This window comes from Urocitellus parryii, chromosome 12 (genome assembly GCF_045843805.1).
Source record: "Urocitellus parryii isolate mUroPar1 chromosome 12, mUroPar1.hap1, whole genome shotgun sequence".
Taxonomy (NCBI): Eukaryota; Metazoa; Chordata; class Mammalia; order Rodentia; family Sciuridae; genus Urocitellus; species Urocitellus parryii.
Genome location: NC_135542.1, coordinates 93054510 through 93079658, shown reverse-complemented (window position 1 = coordinate 93079658; position 25149 = coordinate 93054510). Strand labels below are relative to the sequence as shown.

Below are 25149 nucleotides of genomic sequence, written 5' to 3'. Positions count from 1 at the left end.
CTGTTCTAGGACCTACTTTTATGTTCTGAACACAGCTCTACCTCTGAGCTACACCCTATTTTTAAATTTTGAGACAGGGTCTTGCTAATTGCTGAGGATCTCACAAAGCTGCTGAGGCTGGCCTCAAACTTGAGATCCTCCTGTACCCCAGCCTCCCAAGATATTGGGATAACCATCAAGCTTGACTGTACCTGGGAGGTCCTACTTTTTTTAACTCAAAGATAATTCCAGTTATCCATTTTATATTTGCCTTTTCATTTTTGTATTATTTCATTTTATTTCAGTTTTATTTATTGAACAGAAACATTACACTTTTCAGGGTCAGTTTTATAAATCCTTTCATTCTGACTTTCTCTTTTGGCTTCAAACTCTAGCTTGATCCAATGTTATAAACAGGAAGAAGGTAAAATGAAAGGGTGAGACAGAGATAGAAGCAAAGTTTCTGTCCTGGCACATAAAAGACACCTAACAAATGACAAACGAATGGCAATCCTGATTTTAAAAATAAGTAGTAAAGGACATAAGTGGAATATTCACAAAGCTGAAATGGGCAAGAAAAATAGAGAAAGATGTTCCACCTCTTCAGTAGAAAAGACAACAAATCAAAGTGAGACTGTATGTTGGCCACTGGGGGAGGCAAAGACTAAAAGACTGATAAAGTCCAGTGCTGCCAATAGGCAGAACAGATGCTCTCCAAGCCTCTACAAGTAAACATTCCTCCCTGGGGACCTCAAAGAGGCTACCACATGGTTGCACAAAGCTGCATGAGGCTGAATCCTCCTTGTAGCTTATAGATGAGAAACTCTGAAAGTATCTATGGTCCATCCATAGGGGCTGGTGAAATAAGTGACAGCAGAGCCATACCCACAGCCTCAGCAAGCATGGACGTAAAGCCATCTACACGGACACAAAATCTGAGTTATCCCCGAGTTAGGAATAGCAAGTCACAGAAGAGGATGGAGAGATTAACTAGAAACCCTCACACTAGGGTGTAGACAGGTGCCTGCCTCATCTTGCTTATCAATCTGAGGCACAGAGACAGGAGACAGGGTGGAGGAATGAAATCCTGAGATGGGGCCACCTCACATGGCCAAGAAGTATAGTCAGAATCTGGGAGCTCCCTTGCCTCTTCCACAGCGGCCCAGGAACCCTGCCTGCACAGGACCTAGCTAAAGAGTGTAGCACAGCACCGGTGCCATCTCTTTGAGGAGGATTCCCCACCTGAGCCTCTTCCCTTCTTCATCCACAAATATGCCCCTGGAGAGCCATTCGGCCTCAGAGCTCTGCCAGCACCAGGCCCTCTCCTCTGACTTCTTCTTCAGTGCATCTAGTAGATATCTCAAAACAAATTTTTGATTTTCTACCCCAAACCTGGTCTTCCCCTCTTATTCTACTTCTCATTAAGTGGCACCAATATACTCCCAGTTGCTCAAGTGTCTCCCGTCCCTTTGTCCCTCACACTATATACTTCTCCCTCAGCTTTTACTGCTACCAGAGTATCACATACTTGGGAGGGGACTCTGTCCATTTTATTCCCCACCATCTAGACAGTACTTAGGAACACAGTTGACACTCAATAAACAATTGTTTAATTAATGAATCAAGGGGTTGTCTGGAATTATATCCAAGGGTCCACAGAGACCTGGAACCCCATTTTAGATGATGAGGGACTCCAGGTGTCCAAGGTACTGCATCCTACAGTATCCACCTAAGACACAGAGCCCACACACCCCACCTGCCTGTCATTATGGGTTTTCTCAGAGAAGCAGCAGGAGCAGGCAGTCTGGCCAGACATCACCCAGAATTCTCAAAATACTGCCTCCTTGTCCCTCCTGACCCTGGGCCTACTTTCTGCAGAGTCCACAGCTAGGCAGGTGGGGCTGTCGCAGAACACAGGCTTCCTTACCACAGTACACCCATTGTAGAGGTTATGCTGGTCCTTGTGGGCGTGGGCACAGAAGTCCATGCAGGCTGTGACCCCGGAGAAGGGCCGCCCTTCCTTCAGCCCCAGGCGGCAGTCGATCGCTATTTCCTCATTGGTAACCTGTGTGAATATCAAGGAGAGTGAGCTGCCCATGGGACCCAGAGGTGAGTTAGATCCTGATTCTGCACCTGAGGAACCTCGAGGTCTTAGAGGAAGGGAGGTTAAGGATCACAGCCGGCTTCAACTTGGACTGGCTGAGAGGCCCCGGTTCCTAAAAGTTACTTTCCAATCCCTGTCGAAATGGTTCCCTCCCAGATTATCTCCAGCACCCCTGCCTCATCTGGGAGGTGCAGGTTCTAGGAAGAGCTCAGGCCTCAGCAGTGGAAAACAGACTAGAGGTGACAGAGGACAACTGGGAGGGGGACAAATACTAGGGGTTCTGTAGAGATGGTGTGTAATGCAGTTAGCTTGATATAAAAAGGATTTATCAAAGAACTGTATCACCTCTTTACTTCTGGGCTGGGCTCTTTACGAGCACAAAGGAGCCCACTCCTATTTCCCAACTTTAGGGACCCCAGGGTGGGGAGAGATGTGGATGGTTTGTGGGCAGAGAAAGGCAGGCCCCAGTACCTGGTTCTGATAGGCCTGAGGTGCCAGCCGTTTGTATAGGGGAGCGACTTCAGTGGCCAGGTCCTGGAAACTCTTCCGTAGCACTTCTTCCTGTGGAAAGAAGAGCAGTCATACATATCCAGAGTGGCCCTGCATGGCAAACTGTGTGCTAGGAATGAGCCACCATCCAGAACCACAGCCAGGTGTATCTGGCAAGGTGGAAAGTCAGGTGCAAGTGAAATTTTCTTGTATTCCCTTTGCCATGTCCACTTTAAAGCTGGGGGCACTGAGGCTGACACCAGGAAAAGCCACTGCCAGAAGAAGGTCCAGTCATCTTGACTACTATGCTACTGCCCAGTTCAGCCCAGGACACACAATACACGTTCTCATTTTCAGTGCTGAACAACCCGAGTCAAAGATGTGATAACATGGGCATAGAAAAATTGTGAGCAACAGGTAGAGAACTTCTTAATCATGTGAGAGACAGGAAGGCAGAGCAGACAGGATTCTGTGCTAGAAAATCCATGGCCAGCCTAGCCCAAAGTCTGTTATGAGCCAGGTGTTCAGATGAACTCCCAAGTTCTGACTGCTAAACCCATACCACCTAAGTACAAATTCAGTCCCTCAGGGGCACTAGCCACATTTCAAATACCCAGCAACTCCTGCCCTCTCATCATCAGAGAAAGTTCCACTGGATGGTACCACTCTAGACAAAGTAGTGGTCACCTAGTAACATTCAGAGATGTCTCTCTGGTCCTCATAGAGAAGAAAGTCAGACTATCAGGGGCTTTTACATGGCCTTCAGCACAGGCACAAAGAACCTATGAAGAAGCAGGAGGAAGAGGGAAGAGAGAAAGAAGTATACACACAGGATTAGAAATGGAAATCAAGACAATGGCTCATCTCTCCATCCAGGAGGATGGCCTGGTCGCCTCCCTGGCTGCTACCAGACATTGCCACTTATATAGTGGGCCTGAAGCCAGTGAAGCATAGAGAAAAGGCCCATGAGATCTGGGAAAACAGGCCGAGGACTGAATTTTGCCTTCACCATAAGCCAGAAGACCTTCAGCAAGGCCTCTGCCTCTCTATAAAGTGAGGTAACAGTGCCCACATTATTGAGGGGGCGATATCTGAAATTAACTGAGATACCTGTGAGGAGCTCAGCGCAGTATCTGGCCAGGCATGGTGGCGCACACCTGTAATCCCAGAGACTGGGAAGGCTGAGGCAGGAGGTTTGAGAGTTCAAACCCAGCCTCAGCAACTTAGCAAGGCCCTAAACAACTCAGTGAAACCCTGTCTCTAAATAAAAAATACAAAAAAAAAAAAAAAAAAAGGCTGGGGATGTGGCTCAGTGGTTGAGTGCCCTTGGGTTCAATCCCCAGAACCAAAAAAAGAAAAGTACCAGGAAATGATGACTGACAGCATGGGGGAAGTATTTTAAGAGACTGAACCAGTCTTTCCATTCCTGGGAGTTCTTAGGTCTTGGTGGCCCTGAGGCACCTCCATTCACCAAAGCAACTGCATTTGCTGCTTCAGGGAAAGGATGGATCCTCTGTACCAAGTTAAACTACTGTAAGCTAACAAACAAAATAGTCTAAGAGACAGGTCTTTTTTTTTTTTGAAAATGCTTCCTTTTGCTTTTAATGCTTTAAAGTTGCTTCCTTATGTTGGAAGTTGGAAAACACAAGTTCATATGAGCTGTAGTGCAGAGAAGAGGTGCCCAAATGGATGTCCGTACTCCAGCATAAGGAGCTGGAAGGTTAAGACTGGGATCAAGACACTGTGCCTGGATTTCAGCAGAGTGACTCAGTACCTGCCCGCTCAAGAGCTCAGGCAAGAGGGAAGGAGGCAGAGGTGAAGTGATGGCTCAGAAGGCTTAAGCCTGCTTGGTTGTGGTATGTGAGTCCTACTCACGCCGCCCCCCCTCCAGGTGAGAAAGGGGAAGGGTCCCTGTGCTCCCTACACAGCTCTGCTCACCTCCTTGGGATTGTCCCCTGCCAGGCGGAACTTGCGAGGCGTCTTGCTTCGGGCGTATTTGCAGCCATTGAAGTACATGCTCCAGGAACAGCCAAAGGAGAAGGAGGCACCACAGGTGTTGGGGTCTTTGCCTTGGCAAGCGCAGGTCCGGCTGCAACATATATCACAAAATAGGCATACAGATGCAATACCAATTTGCTCTGGAATCTTTTTCCTCCCATGAGGGAAGTCCCTGCTGAGGCCTGGCATCTTCTAGCCTCCCAGTGACTTGGACTCATCCTTCCCTGCCCCCCTCAAGTCCTTTCTCAAATTTCTTTAAGCAGATGACCAGCTCTCAGCAGCCTGCTCTGCCCCCACCTGAGCATGAAAAGCTAACCTGGAGTCTGTTGTTAGGAGAAGCATGTGGGTTAAGGTAGGAGGATGAATTAATAAAGGCCCAGTATGGTTTACACTTGGCTTTAACTCTAACATCCTGACCAGCTCCAATGCAGACCCCCAAGCAGGGAATGATGTGGACCCCAGGGTTGGAACATGCCCAACCCTAGGGTCTACATCATATATATACACCCTCCCTATAACCCAGCTGAAAGGCTTTGAAACTAAAGAATGTTGATATAAAAATTCAACTCTTAATAAAATGTGGAAACAACCCAATGCCCCTCAACTGTGGAATGGATAAACTGTGATACATCCATACAGTGAAAGACCCCTCAGTGGAATAAAAAGGAACAAACCACTGACACATGTCAACTGGACAACCCTCAAAAACACCAAGCTCAGTGCATAGCCAGGCTCAGCAGGCTGCACTCCATATGATCCTGGTAGGTGACATTCCCTCAAAGGCAAACCTGCAGGGTCAGGAAACAAGATTGGTGGTTGCCAAGGGATGTGAAAAGGGATACTGATAAAGGGGCGTTTTATCAGCACAGGGAGTTTAGGGAAGTGGTGGAACTGATCTCTATCTTGATTGTGGTGGTGGCAGCTGCATGACTGTAAATATTTATCAAAAATCTCCCAATTATATACCTGAAAGGATGAACCTTACTGAAAATAAATATATTTAATAGAAAACAAAAACAAAAATGAGGAAATCCAAAACACAAAGGCAGGTTTTGTAAAACATTTATGTTTATGGGGCACATACTTTTTTCACACTGTTCACATCCTTAGCGCCTCAGCGGCCGATCTGGATTTTAACAGTGAAACTGAGCCAAGTCAATAGCCTCCCCAGAGCCGGGATCTGTGCGGAAGCATTTCTCAACCCTGGTCCCAACTCTGCAGGACAACAGCACCCAAGGAGGGTGCAAGCTTGCCCAGGGTTGTCCAGAATCCCTGCACCTGATGCCCTGAGCCCTACAGGGGACCTTGGCACCCTGAGCCTGCCCTACTGCCACGTACTCATCGTTGAGGCCACATCTTCGGCTGGTGGGGTTCCCATATTTCCGCAGAGTGTCAGTGAGCTCCTGGTACAGGGTGTCTCCGAGGCTGCGGGGGATGCCCTCCCAGGCCAAGATGAGGATGACAATTACGGCGTTCTGGCAGTGGTGGCCCGCCCGGTGCCGCACCAGGCAGAGCAGCTTCTCTTCCAGTGTGTGCCTGCGGATCACCTGTGGGGATGTGAGGCCACACTGTAAACTGTGGGAGTTTAACAGTGAAATCCCTCCACGCGGTGCCACAAATCCCTCCTGGTCACATAGCATCTTTAAGGTATAGACCCATGAATGTCACAATGTGGCAGTAGCAACCCCACAGGCTAAGAGATTATTAAAATTAGGGCATAAACCACACAAAAAGTCTTTTAGGAGTGGAATGAACGATCACTACAGTATCTTAGACCTTGTAGTTTAAGATACTGATGACTTACATAGGCCTTGAAGTAAAAAGACATAGATAAAATTCTAAGACACAGAAATTTTTACATTGTCCTAAAACATTTCTAGTGAAAATACAGCATACCTGTGTTTTTAGTTAAAAGCAAGAGGATTAGCACGGTGGAAAACAGATTATTGTCCCTCAAAAAGCTAAAAACAGAATTAGTATATGATCCAGCAATTCTACATCTTGGACTACATGCTGGGGAATCAGGGGCAGCAACTCAGGCAGATACTTGCACACAAATGTTCAATGCAACACACAGACAACAGTCAAAGGAGGAAACAATTCAAGTCTCTATCAGTAGATGAATGGATAAACAAAGTATGACATATATGTACAATAGAATATTATTCAGCTATAAAAAAGGAATGAAATTCTGACACCTGCTACAAACACGGATGAACCCTGAAAACACTCAGCTAAGAGAAATAAGCCAGATACCAGACGATGAACATGGCAGGGTTCTGCTAAAATAAGGTGCCTAGAATAGTCAGATCCACAGAGACAGAAAACAGATTACAGGTTATCAGGGGCCGGGGAAGGGGGAGTAGGGAGGGAATTGGGGAGAATACCCAAAATACTCAAAACAAGCTGTTAAAAAATTTAAAAGCAAGGGCCCTGTGCATCACACTACTCTGCAACTCAGGATTCAGCTGTTCCTCATCCAGGTTTTTTCATCTCCTCCCTCCACACACAAAAAGATGCATCAGGGCAAAGCATCCTGGGAGCTGGGGAACAAGGTGGCTGAATTTCCCCAAAGGGTCCCAAGCAGTTCTGTGAAGAGATACAAGGTAGAGGGCCTGTAAACAGGGGTGGAATGAAGGCAGATAGAGGGGAGCTAAGTGGCAGCAATGTAACAAAGCAAAAATGCACACAGTCCTGAACTATAGCAACCGGGAAGGAAACCAGCAAAGGAGTGGATCTAGTGGGGAGAAAAGTTTGGGACTATGGGGGCTGACGGACAGGGAAATACTTCAAGTGACTTCCAAGTTTTGTGGCTTAAGAGGCAGTAGTGTGGTGCTGAATGGCATGTCAACTGGGAGTTCTCAGAGGTCAAGCTACTTGGGAAGACCTCAGGGGTTATTCCCACCAGGCCTGCAGGTCTGGAGGTTGATGTCTGGGCTGCAGATGGCCATGGTCACCAGTATGCCCAGGCAGGAGATGAAAAAAGGGGTAGCCAAGCAGATAACACTAACAAGGAAAGTGGGTCTGATGCAAGGCCAGGGAGTGATGGGACCATGGCAGTATGAAGGCATCTGGCAATCAAAAGGGGGAAACAAGGTTTCAGCTCCATTAATTGCCTTCAGTTGGGGGATCCTGGCCTAGCATAGCCAATTCTTCTGATACTTTATTGCAGGAAAAAAAGATGAAAATTTACAAATTTACGTGATTTTTTTAAAACGTGGATACCACATTCAACTTTTTTGTCATGGTAATATATACATAAAAATTTACCACGTTAAGTGTGCACTTTAGTGGAATTGGGTATATCCAAACCATCACCATCTCCAGAACCTTTTCACCTTGCAAAACTGAAACTATTCAAACAATAACTCTGTTTCCCCCACCTGATAGACCTTGCCAAGCACTATTCCATTTGCTCCACTCTATGAATTTGACTCCTCTAGATACCTCATAAAAGTGAAGCCAAGCAAAATCTGTCCTTTTGTGACTGACTTGTCTCACCAAGTGCAATGTCCTCAAGGTTCATCCATGTTGTAGCATGTACCACAATTTCCTTCAAACTTTTAGGGGATACTTTGCATGCTGAACAAAATACATCTCTGTCCAGTTCTTGCTTTGAGGCAAGGAAATAATGGTTCTTCCCTACTGAGGCATCAATTATGTTCATTTTTTAAATTGTATTTTGGAAACCAGTAACACATGAATAAGATACTAAGTCATATACTGTGTTCGAACTTCCTATGTAGTTACCTGGCTTTCTGCAGAATGAGCTGAGGAATATCATGGGTATCAACATGCATCTGTAGAAACTAATATGACAGTGGTCCCTGTGACAAGGATTTGTGAGGCACTATGGTCAACCTCTGCTCACTACCTGGGCACCACACAGGCTAATCACACTCATGGATCATGTACTCAGAGCATACAGCAAGACCCAAGCAGCTAAAGCTGTGATGGAAGCTGTGTCATTCTGGATTCCTCAATGGCAAACACACAAATGTCTTAGCACAAGTAGACAGCTTTCCCTGGCCACATCCTCACAGGTCTATGGATATGGTCAAAAAACTAGGAAAGCAAAAAAAGAGGAGCTGCTCCCTGCCCACACTCCCATGAAGAAACCCAGCAGGATGAAATGCACAAAAGTGTAAAAGTCAAAGGTGAATTGAAGACATGAACACACAAACACTGAGCACTATAAAGTGGTGGTTCACATTCTGTGAAAACATCATGAATATCTCACTTCGTTTCTAGGCAGGCAATCCCTAAGAACTGAACCAAGAGCAGTGTAATGCCCAGCAGAAAGCAAAGTGTCCCCTCCTAGAGGGGGGGGTCTTCATTTCATTTCCTGGGGTTTCCTGTGTCAAGTCTGCTCCACTATGCCTGATGGGACTTCAGATACCTGCCTTCTGATCTCCACTAGCTTTATCCTGCTCAACCAGCATCTCTGTGGTTCTTCTATCAAAACTGTCTGCCGTCCTCACTGTGTGCTTGTGTTTATTCTGAGCCTTTGAATGCTCCCTGGGCACTCCCTCCTTCTCAGGTTTGGCATCTTCCATATTTGGTATAGGATATCTTAAAATCAGACCTTACAGTTGGGCACTGTGGCACATGCCTATAATCTCAGCAATTCAGGGGCTGAGGCAGAAGGATCACAAGTTCAAGGGCAGCCTATGCAACTTAATGAGATTCTGTCCCAAAATAAACAATAAGCTGGGTGTGGTGGTGCATGCCTGTAATCCCAGCAACTTCAGAGGCTGAGGCAAGAGGATTGCAGGTTCAAAGCCATAAACAACCTAGAACACTCTGTTTTAAAATAAAAAAAATAAAAAGGGCTGGGGATGTGGCTCAGTGGTTAAGAACCCTTGGATTCAATCCCTGGAAAAAAAAGAAAAAAATCAATAAAAAGGACTGGGATGTAGCTCAGAGGTAGAGTTGTTCCCTGGGTTCAGTTCCCAGTATTGCAAAAAAAAAAAAAAAAAAAAAAAAAAGAATGAAACAAAAAGAACAAGATCAGAGGTTACTCAAGGACTCCCTGGATTGACCCATTGTGTTCTCAGATCATTCAACACATTTTCTGCACACTCGCAATGTGCCTTAACACCCACATGCTCTACCCATAAGAAATAATTTTCTTTCCTTTTATCTTCCCTCCACAGATGGGAATTTCCCTAACTCTGGGAGTACTCACTATGTATTCCCTACGCTGTCCACCAGGGCTTGGAGATCTCCATGAAGACCAAAGTAATGAGGATGGAGGGTTTTTTTGTTTTGTACCCTTCTGCCTCCCTCTTCCTAATCCTTGGCAGAGCCATACAAGCTTGGTCAGGAATTAATGCTCTACCATCCATTCCAGGTTCTAGAAGTGCACATTCTCTCCTTCAAGAATATCCATATAGCAGGCCTGTAATCCCAGTGGCTCAGCAAGCTGAGGTAGGAGGATCGAGAGTTCAAAGACAGCCTCCGCAAAAGTGAGGCCCTAAGCAACTCAAGTGAGATCTTGTCTCTAAATAAAATACAAAATAGGGCTGGGGATATGGCTCAATGGCCAAGTGCCTCTGAGTTTAATCCCTGGCATCCCCCCACATACACACACAAGGAATATCCACATAGCCAGCTGTCATCTTTAACATGACAACTTTTTTGAAGCTGGAAAAATCCCTCCCTCTACCTGTGCCCTGAGGCTTTCCTCCCCAAAATGTTGGAATTCCTCAACAATCAGTTGAATTAGCAAGAGAAACGTGCAACTGTCACTCTATGGCTGATGTAATTTCATGGATGGGTTTTACTGAAAGAGAACCTTTACCTTGGATCAGCCACATCAGACCTCCCACTGCAACAACCAGCTCTCACAAAGGTGGGGACAACGTGTTTCTCATACCTGTGAATGTGCTAAGTAGTTCCAGATTATTTTGTTGCATATACTTCTACAATAGTGACTAAAAAGAGGTATGTGGTAGTTGGAAGTTCAGACTCCTTTGATTTTCATTAAATGCAAAGATGCAGGGGCCTGGGGCACATGACAGTTACAACAGGCATGTGTGCAGATGAACAAAAGCTGACCAAGGTCATTCTACCAACCTCCCTCTCTCAGTCAGTCATGTGTTGTCCACCCAGCCTTTCTGCCTTTGCCTACCTGATCCTCTTGCCTGGGAATGCTTCTAACCTGCTCCCCAGTCCAAACATGGGCCAATACCAATGGCCCCATGCGTGTCCACTTTTGGGAAAATCTAGCCTGAACACTCCTTCTGCCACTCTAGGTCCTTATCCCTGAACTCCTATAGCACCATATCTGCCTCTCATATTAAACCTCTATTATCCATCTCTCCGTGGCTTTATTTTGCTTGTCTCTAAGTATAAATAGCTTCCACCCAAAACTGAACATTTTTCACATACACCCTTACAAAGCCCTCAGCTGAGCTTACAAGACTAGAAGAGCCTTGCTGCAGCTCCTGGGGACTTTTCTGCAGAAACAGATGCTCTGCTATTGACATATCTCCCTGTGGACAACCATGGCAAGACCAGGAGAATTTTGCTTTGGTTAACTGGGGTCTCAGTTGGTGACATTCTCCCTGCTGAGACACCCAGGCTTCCTGGGAGGAAACAGCAGCTCAGAAGTTGGGCAGTTGCAAGGCTGGTCATGACCCTGCTCAGAGGTCCAGCCTTGTCCCTCAGGTTGGGTCACAGCAGACCAGTCTTTAGTTTCCAGCGAGAGACAGGAGTACTGGCCACTCCAGGGTACACAGAGAGGGCAGAGGAATCGAAGAGTCCCCAGTGGGGCCCGGCATTGGGTAATGACAGCTATTCCAGCTCCCTTTTTCCTACCCTGTAGCCCTGAACCAAAGACCATACGAACCAAGGGTAATGTTCAACAGTTCTCAGCCCAGATGCCAGGAGCTGGCATTTAGACAACATGAAGACAAACAGCTGATGCTGGAGGAAAATGACCCTAACTGCTGGCTCCAGAGTTCCCCCAATGGTCAACATACCTGTTTCCTACATCCCCTGCCCAGCGGGGAAGTTGCTCTTAATGGTTGAGGGGGTGAGGAGAGCAAGGAACAGTTTGGCTACAGGGACTCAACACTCACCCACTTTGCAATGGGGCAGCCCCGAGAGCTCTTCCCCTCCTTTCCCGTGTAGATGACCTTCTCGATCCGGATGGCTTTCCCCTTCTCTCCATACCTAGAGAAGAAGACAGAGGCCACCATTAGCTCAGTGGAATGCCAAACACCTCATGGTAAGAAGGCAGGCCCCCAGGAGCTTCAGTGTGGCTTTCTGGTTACTGTTGGGGCATGAGAGGGGAGAGAGGTTTGAACGTTATTCAATGCTTCGAGGCTCTGGAGACACAGTGGCTACCTCCAGGTTCCCAGGCTTTGGTTCACCTGCTTCTTCTTTGCTCTTGTCCATGCGGCCCATCTCTGTCCAAGGGCAGAGGGACAGTCAAGTAGTATTCTACCTGATTATTACCTGTGAGCCTCCAAGAAGGGTCCTGAAACCAAAGGCTAAACACAGACGCTTGTACTCTGTCTTGTTAGCTTAGCCACCTCACAGTTAGTGATTTATAAATCCAATGCACAAAAGAAAATAAACTCTTGCTTTTCTCTTTTAGCCACCCCAACTGACCTCTGGGGAAGTGACCCTTCCAAACACACACACTGGCTTTCAGGTTCCCCTGGACAGTAAATTCATCTGGTTCTCGCACACACCCACTGCCCTGGTCCACACACACAGTTCTGCAGAGCTGCAGGTCTCTGAGACCATCTAATCAACTATATCATGTTCAGAGGTGACAAGATCATAGTTGGCCCCAGAGCTGAAGTGACTCATCCAAGTTCACACAACTATATGGGAGAAACGGTGGTTCACCTACAGCCTGGGAAGTCAGACAGACTGGGTTTGAATGCCTGTGCCACCACTTTCTACATCTATAATGACTAATTACTGACTTCTCTAAATCTCAGTTTTCTTATCTGTAAGATGGAGATGAAAATTGCTCCTACCTCCTAGGCTTGGTAAACAGCGCATAGGGAAGTGGTGGTGGTTCATCTTACTGAACCATCTCATTTTAATTTCAGGAAAAATATATCATCTGCAGATAATGGTCACTTGCCACCTCTTCCTTTCTACTCTCGATGCCTCTATTCCAATCTCTGTCTCTCTGACCTCATGTTTCTGACATGCCAACAGCCAATTTTTTTTTTTTTTTTTTGTACTGGAGAGTGAATCCAGGGACACTTTGCCACTGAGCTACTTTCCCAGTTCCTTTTTATTTTGAGACAGTGTCTCACTAAGTTGCTTCTGATCTCAAATTTGTGGTCCTCCAGCCTCAGCCTCCCAAGTTGCTGGGATTACAGATGTGCCCCGACACCTTTGCATATTTCTCCACTTCAACAAAAATGTTTCTTGTAATTTATTACTGAACATGAAGTCAGCTGGTGCTGGGAAAGACTCCTTGCTTTGAAGAGTCCTACTAAAGAATTTTTAACTCTAAGAATCATTTAACTCTTATCCAACACAGTTTTAACATCTAAGGAGACAGATGGCTAGTTTTTTTTCTTTGATCAATTAACATTTTTTTTTTTTTTTTTTTTGTACCAGGGATTGAGTCCAGGGACACTTAACCACTGAGCTCCATCCCCAACCCCTTTTATATTTTATTTAGAGACAGGGTCTCGCTGAGTTGCTTTGGGCCTCGCTAAATTGCTAAGGATGGCTTTGAACTCACAATTCTCCTGCCTCAGCCTCCTGAGCCACTGGGATTACAGGTGTGTGCTACTGAAGCTGACTGGTATGCTCTTCTTTTTCTTTTTTTTTTTTTTAATGTGGTGCTGAGGATCGAACTCATTGCCTCACACATGCTAAGTAAGCTCTACCACAGAACTACAACTCCAACCTGTTTTATAATTACCTAAATCACACTTTTCTTGTATTTCTGTAATGAATTCAGTTTGAGCAAACATTTTAATATACTATTTAATAAAGCATAATGTTATCATAGTGATTAAAATACCACTTTTTAAATCTCCTCTCCTCCACTTCTAGGACCAACAACCTCAAAATAACTACATAAATGCAGTGCCTGGGGTTGGGGCCCAGTGGTACAACAGTGGGTAGAAATGATCCCATTTGGCTCAAAATTTCTCTGTGCATGTATGTATATTTTTGTAAATGCTTAGAAAGATGAAAAGGTAAACATCAAACCTTTAAAGTTTATTCTGGGAAGAATAACTGCTAGAGGGTTTTATTCACTCTGTACTTAGACTTTTTAAGGGTCTTCTTTCATTTTCATAATTCAAAAAGGTGTTGTTGTTGTTGTTGTTGTTGTTTAATGCTAACTGAAGGTTTCTGAGTTTCATGTTGTCTACTGAGGTCTTAGTGAAGGGGTGAGGAATGCTTCTGGTCATTACAGCATTAGAATTTGAAGGCTCTGATAGTCAGGACACTGAGAATTTCTATAATGTGGTCTGGATCATGAGTTAGAAATCACACAGTGCTGCTTTTGTTTGGCTCCTGAACAACTTTCAGTTGAACTAGCATTTATCAGGAAGCCGCCCACAAGTTTAGGGTCTGGGCCTCTGTGTGTCCTGGGGATCTCTGTTGGGAGAACAGCTCGAGGTGACCACACTAACCTCTCTAAAATGTAGGACTATCATGTTCCTCACAGGAGGGTGAGCCAAGGACACGGATGCTGGCTTTCCACCCAGGTCCTCCCCACCACCCCTGTGAGAAATGCATCCTGCAGCAAGCTTCATATTAGAGATCAAATAAAAAGACCCAGCACTGCCTGAACAGTTATACTTCTTTAAATACATAAAATAAAAACAGAATTGAGTGTCTCTTTGTGTTTAAATACAACCAATCAACTCTTACTTCACTCTTTCTTCTTAAACATCTCACTTTCTGTCCTAGCATGGAACATCCCTTCTACTATATAAACTCCCAGACCATAAACTAAGCCAAAAGGACAGGCTGAACCTTATTCTAAAGAGAGACTAATAATCTTAGCCAGTGGTTCTCCAAGGGTGGACCCAGGACCAGCCGCATTGGCATCACCTGGGAACTTGGTAGGAATGGGAAGTAGGCTTTTACATCACATCCCAGACCTGCTAGGTCAGAAACTCAGTGGGGCCCAGTGAAATGTGCTTTCCAAAGCCCTCAGGAGCTTCTGATGCCTGCACAAGCTGAAGAACCACTGTTCTAATGCTGTATTTCTTCAGGGTCAGCTCTACCACACTAATGAGATCAGTTCCTCCAAAGCTCAGAGGACTCTCTAGCATAGTGTTGGTTCTTCATTTCTAGAACAAGCATTTAATGAACTAGGCTGCAGGGAATCCCTTTCCCAGATAGAACACACAAGGCTCTGGGCAACGTACCATTCTTAGATCTGAGTTTGACAACTGACTCCAATTATCTATGACAATGAGGACCTGGGTACCCAGGAGGTATAAAGCCCATAAATAAATTGAGATTTTTTAAGGATTTGCTTTCAACTGCCCTCTCCTTTCTCCAAATCTGTACCAGAGAAACTAACAGCATCATCTCTTTGATTTCAGTTTATTTCTCCTCCCTGACTTTGGCCAATGCCTGACAACAAAGGTTCTGCAGAGAAAGGGTGGAGGGAAAATAACTCTAGAGAGAGGGCAAAGACGATTCATGAACTTGGCCCCCAGTCAGGGAATCATTCATTTATTCCCCTCCCTTGTTCCAGAAGGATCTTAATAACATTCCTTTAAGATAAAAATAATAGGTGATGAAAAGAACAGCTACTTGGTACAGAAAATACAATCAGTGAGGTTTTACATGTACTTTTGAGATGAGTCTGGAACATCTTGCCATATGAAGAAGAATCAAAACATTTAGAGACTCTTTAGGGTAATATCAAAAGGACTCAGGAGCAACCTGAATAGGTCCTATGGCCAAAGGAGGGACATCACATTCCTCCTAGTGGTGGGGGTACAAAAATCTGGCTCTAAGCTTACTAGCAGCCAACATAAAGATGGAAATGCAATCCGTTACATGATTGACAAGGTCCTTAAGATAAAAATAAACCAATTGCTGAGGAAAAAGACAAGTATTCCTGGTCTTAAGAGGAATTCCTCCCTTGGATCAGATTCTGAACAATCTACAGTTGGCTGTTACTTTTAAAACAAAGAGGGAAAAATAAATATACAAATAAATATACAAATCTCAACTTTTATCTCTCTCTCTCTTAATCCATTTTTGAAATGTACTCTTCCATAATTAGAAGTTATTTAGGGAACTACCTGGAAATCTCACAAAAGTGGTACCCCCTAGGCCCCCCCCCAAAAAAAATCAAAGCAAAAAACAAATACCCATATTGGATCAAACTTATAGATTTCTCTACCCTTCGGCAAAGGATAATATTGAGATTCCTTACAAAAAAAACCACTGGCCAAGGGCTGGAGTCGTGGCTCAGTGGTGGAGCGCTCGCCTAGCATATGCGAGGCGAGGCCCTGGGGTCGATCCTCAGCACCACATAAAAACAAATAAATAAAGGTATTGTGTCCAGCTACAACTAAAAAATAAATATAAAAAAACCCCACTGGTCAAATGATGTTTATTCCAATATAGAAACTGTAGCATGCGTGCCTGTGGGCACAGGAAGCAAGCATGCACAATACACACGGTTTTAAATCTGTTGTGCTCTCATGGGCTCAGAAGTGCCCTTCACATCGGGCTGGAATTTACCAATTGGGTCTTTGATCTACTTTGAATATAAATGTTTCCAGATGATGTAAGAAATTAACAGTAACCACAGCCGATCACAGACTTCCATCCATCTCTCCTTACAGAAATTCAGCTCAAAATCATGTTCCCTACTATGCCAACAGGACTCATTTGGCTCCCCTGCTCAGATAAAATCTGGTTCCCAAACCTGTGGAAACTCTAAGCTGCTCAAGTCTTCCACAAAAACTGCTGTATATGTGTGAGCAAACATATGCTCAGGTTCACGTCACCTGTGTTTTCACTTAAAATGCTCATGCTTGTTATTGAAACTGCAATCAGTGCACAAGTACACGAGGTGGACAAAGACTGCCCACCGTGTGGTGCTTGCAGCAGACACTGTTTTTCATAGTCAGCTCAGTTTATCCTCAAAATACTCCCACTCTGTATGTGCTTCTGTCATCATCCCTATTTTGTCATTGAGAAAACTGAGTCATACAGGAGAACGACTTACCAAGGACTTAGCAGTAAGTGGCAGGGCCAGGACTGGACCCAGAATAGCTCCAGCATCCACGCTCAGCCACCACGATGTATTACCTCTCCACAGACTGGAACTTGGTATTTACTAACTGCTATGAAATGTACATAGATTTAAATACTCTATCTACATGAGTTGCATGTTAATAAAAAAAAAACTATTAAATATTCTATAGTCTTGAATTTGAATTGGGAGTGTCAATATAAACTCAAGATGTTTAACCCCTAGCAAATAACAAAAATTAAAAAGCCACAGATACAACTTAGGCTTTTCTACTGAAATGATCTAAAAACAATGAAAAAAGAAGTGGTGTACGCCCATAATCCCAGACTTTTGGGAGGCTGAAGCAGGAGGATCATAGCTTGAGACCAGCCTCAGCATCTTATCAAAACCCCATCTCAAATAAAAAATAAAAAAGGCTGGGGATGCAGTTCAGTGGTGAAGCGCCCCTAGGTTCAATTCACAGTTTTTAAAAAAATTTTTTTTAAGTAAAAATAAAAAACAATTAACAACCTACTATTAGCAATGAGCACCTTTTAGCTCTGATTACCATACCATAGGATTTACAGAAGAAGAGCATGTTAAATGACATCACAGGAAAGCGATAAGAACAGCTCAGACTGTGGGAAACAAACTCTGCAGGACATACACCCACATAACCATGTTCCTTCAGTAAAAATATTTCAGGAATGAGGGGGCATATCGACAGATTCAAAGAAACCCAGGACTTCCTGGAAGTGAGCACCCCACATTTGACCTGCCACAACATGGATGTGAGGGCTTCCTTTCTGCACATTGACTAATAGGAGGCATATTCTGTCAACACGTCCATTTCTTCTAGGACATCTGTGTATCACTCACCGCTCCTCCATGAGTTCCCGGATGGAGGCTACCGTGGGGCCAGATCCCAGGTGAGTGTAATAAGGACCTTCATCTTTCTCCACTATTTGTTCTGCAGAAATACCAAGAATAAGCATTATTTGAAGATAACAATTAGTCAACACCAATTAAGAAAGGCAAGCCACCAATAGGAAAATTAATAGGCATGTTACAAAACAGGAAACCCAAATGACTTATAAGCATGTGAAAATGTATTCAATCCCTTCAGAAACCAGAAAATCATAATAAAGCATCATTACACACCCGCCAAATGGGCAAACATTTAGAAATCTGGTAAAACTAAGTGTCATCAAGACTGTGGACTAACCACTTTGGAATTAAGCTCACTAACACCCAGTAAAGCTGGAGTGTTGCACACTGTGTGACCCAGTGATTCCCCTTCTATGTACACACTCTAGACCAGGGGTCAGCAAGCTACTCCAAAGGGACTCAAATGCCAGCATTCATAGCCATCATTCACAACCAAAAAATGATAACGCCACACGTGCCCATCAATAAATGAACAGATAAATTAAATGTAGTATAACCATATAATGAAATATTAGTCAGCCTTAAAAATGAATGAAGTTCTAGCTGGGTGCAGTGGCTCATGCCTATAATAATCCCAGCAGCTGGGGAAGGATTCAAAACCAGCCTCAACAACTTAGCGAGGCCCTAAGCAACTTGGCAAGACCCTGTCTTCAAAACATAAAAAGGGCTGGGGATGTGCCTCAGTGGTTAAACATCTCTGGGTTAATCCCCAGTATAAAAAGATAAATATATAAATGTACCATAAGTATGTAAGGGAAGCTATGTAAAGAGTAAACAGAAACTTTCTGTACCATTTTGCAACTCTCCTATAAGTGTGATATTATTTCAAAATAGTTGTTTTTCTTTTTTATAAAAAATAAAACAAACCAGGCAGTGAGTTCTAATTTGTGATTGTGTCTATTAAAAAAATCATGGTCAGGGGCTGGGATTGTGGCTCAGGGGTAGAGCGCTTGCCTAGCGTGCATGAGGCATGCTCATACAAATAAATATGCACCACATACAAATAAATGCTGGTCTTGAACTTGCAATCCCTCCTGCCTCAGCCTCCTGAATCCCTGAGATTACAGGTGAACATCACTGCACTGGGTTTCCTTAATACATCAAGAGCTACTACAGCTGAATAATAAGGTCAATAGTATAAGAAAAACTTGGGGAAAAAAAGGATAAAAAAAAAAAAGAATCTTGGAGAAAGCAAATGGTTCAAACACACATGAAACTACAATAAGATAATTTTCTCCTTTCAGATAACTCACTGTGTTGGCAAGGTTATAGGAAACAAGTAGTGTGGAATTTAGCAATATATTACAACTACAAATGCAAAATCTGACTCAGCAACAAATTTTTTATTCAAAAAATTTGTTTCTAGGAATTTGGTTATACTTGCATATGTATTAAATAAGAGTATGAGAATATTTACTGTATCATCATTTGTAACAGGAAAATATCAGAAAGAACTAAATGTTCATTACTAAGAACTGGTTAAAAATATTATGGCATACCCATATAATAAAATATTAAGTAGCTAAAATTAGAAGGTTCCAAATATACTGAGAAAATGATTTCTAAGGTATCTTAAGTAGAAGGAGATTCAGACTCTCAGTATAGCATGTGTAATATGCATATATAATCACATACACATTCCTACACAGACACAAGATAAAGGTGTATACATTATTACCAACACTAAGAACAGAGTAAGAGCAAGTTTAAACTGACTTCACTTGTATTCCTGAGGGGTTTTTTTTTGAGTGTGTGTTTTTTAATGGTTAGCAATGTGTACAACTCAGCAGATGATCTGCTCATGAAGGCACTTCGTTCCTCCCCACTGCCCTTGGACAGTCTTTACCTGAGTAATTACCATGGTCTCCTAACTGGTCCCCTCCCTCCTAAAGTCCTCCTATCCAACATCACCAGTTATGCTCTCCAAACAGAAATCTGCTCACACAACTTACCACTGACAACTCCACACTAGATAAAAGAAAGACCACCACCACCAACTCCAGAGCTCTGTCCTCAGGTCCCTGCCATTCAGGCATCTCTACAAACCTGCTGATCTTGCATTCTGCCTTGGCCACCCAGGCTCCTGCACAGTATCCCTGTGTCTTTAAATGTTTTCTCACTGAAAACAGTGCCTTCCTTTATTTCTCCCTTTGGAGAAACTCATCTCTTAAGGCCTAGTTTAAGTGCTGTCCTTTCTGTGATGCCCTACTGGACTCGCTCAGAGCACTTTATACACAAAGCACTAACAGGCATGGGTCACAATCCATTATGTAACTGTTAATGGGGCACAGAAGAACAAACACAGATCTTGCAGACAGAGACCTGGGCAGCCGTGATGCATTATGTTCCAACCTCTCTAATCCTCATGCCTTCATGTGTAAAATACATAAAGGGCTTATTAGCACAGTTTTTGGCACATAATATGAACTCAATAGGTTGCTATTGTCTAGGCTCTGACAAATAAACTGTGTGACTATGGACAAGTTGCACAACCTTTGTAAGCCTTAAAGCAGTTGAAATAATATTTACACATGATAGAATTATAGAGGATTAGATGAGATGTAAGGTACTAGGGCTTTAACACTGAAAGAATGAATGGTTTCAACTAAAGAGTTAAAAGCTACCTGCTCCAAATTTACATTTTTTGAACCATAAAACAGATTTTACAGATGTCTGCTAGTGAAGAGTGGAGGAGGGGAGAGGCTGGGAGAGACTGGGGTTTAGGGAAAGACAGTGTGAAGACGTGGGTGTTGGGGTAGTAGTCTGAAGCTCTTTATAGGTGCTAGGAGACCACATGGTATACAGAAAATAGAATAGAAGAACATGCCAGAACTTCTGGGCTCTGTTCCAGTTTCTATTGTCTGGAGAAAATGCAAAGTTATGAATTGACTATAGGGTCTTACACTGGAACTAGAACCTAATATAGCTTTTGGTGACTACCCTCTTCCCCACATTAGAAAAACTCAAAACTCCCAGGGTTAAGGGCAGAGAAAGGGAATTTTCAAGGAGAAGATGCAAACTAAATCTTGGCAACTCCAATTCAGCAACTGGAACAGACGAAAAGAGGATCCTAAACCAAGCCAACCTGGAAACCGGCTGATCGGGTTTCTCTGGGAGGGCCAGTGAGACACACAGGGCAGACACGCTCCAAGAGCCAAACGAAACCAAAGCCACTTGTAGCACTTTACAAGGCAAAACAAGGAGTGTCTCAACAGCATGCTTCTTTTCACTGCATCCCTTGCCCCAGTATGTGTCTGTGTCGGGGGAAGATCTGTGAAGAAATCTGACAATGAGGGACGTCTAGTATGAAACTGGTGTGTATATACTACGCACACTCTGACACTCCCAATATCTCTCGTTCATATAGTTTTTGTTTTAGTATATTCAATATTATATAGGGTGCTTAAAGGTTCCTGAGTTAGGAACTAACATATTAAGGATAAAGGAGATATTAAGCATAACAATTTAAAAATTAAGTAAAAATCCTGTTCTGTTAAATTTGAAGTATAAATATCACAGTGACACATACCTGAGATAATCTACTTACAAAGAAGAAAGGCTTCCTCGGGCTTATGATTTCAGAAGTTTTGGCCCATGGTTGCTTGGCCCTGTGGCTCTGAGCCCTGAGATGGCACAGTGCATCATGAGTGGTTTATGGCAGAGGAGGTCTGTCACCTCATGGCAGCCAGAAAGCAGAGAGAGGAAGAAGAGGGCCAAGGTACCAACATCTCCTTCGAGGGCAGGTCCCCATGACCTTTCTTCCACTAGCCCGGGCTCCTAAAGGTTCCACCACTTCCCAGAAGTTTCTGGCTCAGCACAAGCCTTCAATATGTGGGTTTTTGGGGGGACATTCAAGTTCTATTTTAAACTGTAGCAATCACTATGAACTTGGGTTCTAATCAAAGAGCATAAAAGCAATGACACTCTAGTAACTTTAAGCACCCCTAGCTGTCCAGTTTTGATTTCTTTTTTTTTTTTTTTTAAAGAGAGAGTGAGAGAGGGGAGAGAAAGAGAGAAAGAGAGAGAGAGAGAGAGAGAGAGAGAATTTTTAATATTTATTTTTTAGTTTTCGGCGGACACAACATCTTTGTTGGTATGTGGTGCTGAGGATCGAGCCCGGGCCGCACGCATGCCAGGCGAGCGCGCTACCGCTTGAGCCACATCCCCAGCCCCCAGTTTTGATTTCTAAATATCATTATTCACCAAAAGGAATAGGCATCCTCAAAGAAACGATCAATTCAAGGTCTAAGGCAGAAGTATAGCTCATGTGTGCACTGGTGTCAAAACGGCTGCCCAGCCAACAACTTGCACAAGACATCACTGAGTACAAGCCACAGGCTGATTTCAGAAATGTTGAAGATGTTTTTAAAAGGTATACACACATGCACACTCACACCAAGTATGAGGAAACGTGATATTAAGCCACCTTATATATTCTAATAATTGATAACTAAAGGAAAATTATACATAATCCTGGCTTTCTGGTAAAAGCAAACTAAATGATGAAGACAAGTCCTGCCACCTTTTGGTAATAACACTTGATGTAATGCCGACCCTGTTGAATTTTTAAGTGCACAACATGGCACTGTTAACAACAGGCCCTATGTTGTACAGCAGATCTCCAGAACTTTCTCATCTTGTGTGACTGTAACGTTACACCCACTAAACAAACTTCCCGTTTCTCTCCCCCCATCCCCTGGCAACCACCATTCTATTTTCTACTTCTGCAAGTCTATTTTAAATACCTCACATAAGTGGAATCATGCAGTATGTGTTGTTCTGTGACTGACTTATTTCACTTAGCATGTTTTCAAGATCCATCCATGTTTAGAAAAGTGTTACTTTTTAAATATACAAGGAATGATAGAAAATTATCACTTTGTCATCTCTAATGAAAAATTAATTTACTTAAGGAATATAGGGATCTGGATAAGCATGTGACTGCTGTGATTTGGCTATGAAGTGCCCCCAAAAGCTCTTGTATTAATGCAGGAATTTTCAGAGGTACAGTGATTAGATTATGAGAACTGTAACCTAATTAGTGGATTAATCCTGGATAAATACTTTAGAAGAACTACCGTGCTGAGTGGCTGCTGTAGGCAGCGGGGGCAAGGCTGGAGGAGGAAGGTTACTGGAGGTATGCCCCGGCCCCTCCCCTTCTCTTTGTGCTTCTTGGCTACCACGAGTTGAACAGCTTTCCTCCACCATGCCCTTCTGGCCTGACATTCTGCTTCACCTTGGGCCCAGAGCACTGGAGTTGGCTGACCATGGACTGAACCTCTGCAACCATGAGCCCCAATGAACTTTTCCTCCTCTTAAGTTTTTCTGATCAGGTGTTTTGGTCACAGCAATGAAAAGCTGAACTTCCTGATCAACTGTCATTACTAACAGTGGGACAAGCATACTTCTGGATTAGATGTAATGAGGAGCATGGCATCATCCACTTAAAAAACTTTTTCCACCAGAACCCAATCAAGTACTCAGATCTAACTGTCAGCCCACAGGAAACACAGAGAAACAGGAATAAGTTAGGCAACATCACAAACCCAGAAAGGTGACAGGGCAACATAGAGGCCAACTAGGCCTGTGCTCATCAACAATGTGCTCTGGGTATGGCTTTGCCTTCCCTTTGCCAAACCACCACCATGAACTTACACAACATCATGTGTACCTTGCACAGAAGTGCAATTGGATCTACTATGCAGCTAACAAAAGGCATCAATGGGCTTGCACTCAGTTATGGTGCCAGAGAGGAAAGGACACTTTGCAAAGATGGGGTGTTTTGTGTTTCTGTTTGTTTGGTACTGAGGATTGGGCCCAGAGGAGTTCTATAACTGAGCTACAGTCTCATCCTCTTTGAGACAGGGTTTTGCTAAATTGTTGAGGTTGGCCTTGAACTTGTAATTCTCCTGCCTCCGCCTCCCTAGTTGTTGGGATTACATGTGTGAACCACTACAACCAGTTTGGGGCAAGTTCTATATGATATTTGTGTTCGGAATCACAGATCAATATATGGTACTATATATACAGCTGTTCTGTGACTGATTTATTTCACTTAGCATGTTTTCCCATAGAGAAATAGTTTGTTCACCTTAGTGCTGTTTAATGCTATCAATCCTCAACTGAATAGGTGAATTTATTTATGTTTAGTGTTATATATTTAGTCTTCTGTTATTTTATGTTTTCCAAGTTTATTTGCTTCCTTGTTTTCTTTCTTCCTATTTTTGCCATAGGTATTGTATTTTCTTTTTTCCTCTCACCAGCACCTCCTTTGGCGATCTGGAAAATCTAGAGTATGTTTTTGGTAAAGCTAATGGGACTTTTAGAAGAACAGAAGCAAGCACCTTTGCAATTTCTCCCATCTTTTCCTTTACTTTGCCTTTTGCTCATAAATGTCTCCCCTTCTCTATTATAAGATACTTAACATAAAAATAAATTTATTTCAAATGAGTGAAAATACCTTTTGTTTTAGAAAAATAATTATCGTAGACTTCTTTTTTTGAACAGATTTAATGTTCACTGCTGGCACCAATTCATACCACAACTTTGACATCTATTATTCATTTTAATGCATCTCCAGAAAACTTGAGTTTTTGTGTATTTGGAAATGTTTTAATGAAGCCTTTACAAACATGAATGGTGATTTAATTGGGTATAGACTTCTTGGATCAAATGTTTTGTCTCAACATTCTACTCTGAGGACTGTGATATATATGTTCAACAAATAACTCAGACCCAGAATAAATAATCCTTACCAGCAGAGAAACAGGCAAGTAGACTCACACAGGTACTCTATAGAAAAGGGCATAGGACAAAGTGATGGGATTCATTAGTCAACAGGGGAAATGTCAAAGCCACAAAGAGATACTATGGTATACCTACTAAAATGGCAAAGAAACTGATGACAGTATTTGCTGGTGAGGATGTGCAGTAATGCTGGTGGGAGTTTAGATCATTGCAACCACTTTGGAAAACTGATAGTACCTACTAAAGCTAAACACCCACAATTTCAATCCTAGAGACAAGCTTAGCAGAAATACATAAATGTGTACATAAATGCACCCAGAGACATGTATAAGAATGTTTCATATCAGCATGATTTATATTAATCCCAAATTGGGAACAATCCAAAAGACCATCTGTGATCCAGTAGCTACGCAATGGTATATTCATTCACAAACCAAAATACTGTGCAACAGTAAGAATGAACAACACTGCTACACACAACATAGATCAATCTCACAAACACACTACTGAATGAAAACCAGAAAAGTACATACATGTGTATGCATGATTCCATACATATGAAGTTCAAGAACAGATGAAATTGATCAGTGTGGTCAGAAGTTAGAAAAGAGCCTTGGGATAGGGGTCAGCACACACTGTGAAGGGCCAGATAGTAAACATTCTAGGCTTTGCAGGGCATGCA

The 25149-nt window shown here is 43.3% G+C and overlaps 1 protein-coding gene across 1 annotated transcript in view; it reads right to left on the bottom strand.

Annotated features, from left to right (window-relative positions):
- The window catches only part of Tet3 (tet methylcytosine dioxygenase 3), a 93736-nt gene that overhangs the window by 4857 nt on the left and 63730 nt on the right, over window positions 1–25149 (bottom strand). Inside the window, exons 6-11 of the mRNA XM_077791897.1 lie at window positions 17652–17742; window positions 11656–11749; window positions 5909–6117; window positions 4511–4661; window positions 2555–2644; window positions 1907–2044 (exon numbers count right to left, since the gene is read on the bottom strand). Coding sequence (XP_077648023.1) covers window positions 1907–2044; window positions 2555–2644; window positions 4511–4661; window positions 5909–6117; window positions 11656–11749; window positions 17652–17742 — 773 coding nt within the window. The remainder of the gene's footprint in view (window positions 1–1906; window positions 2045–2554; window positions 2645–4510; window positions 4662–5908; window positions 6118–11655; window positions 11750–17651; window positions 17743–25149) is intronic.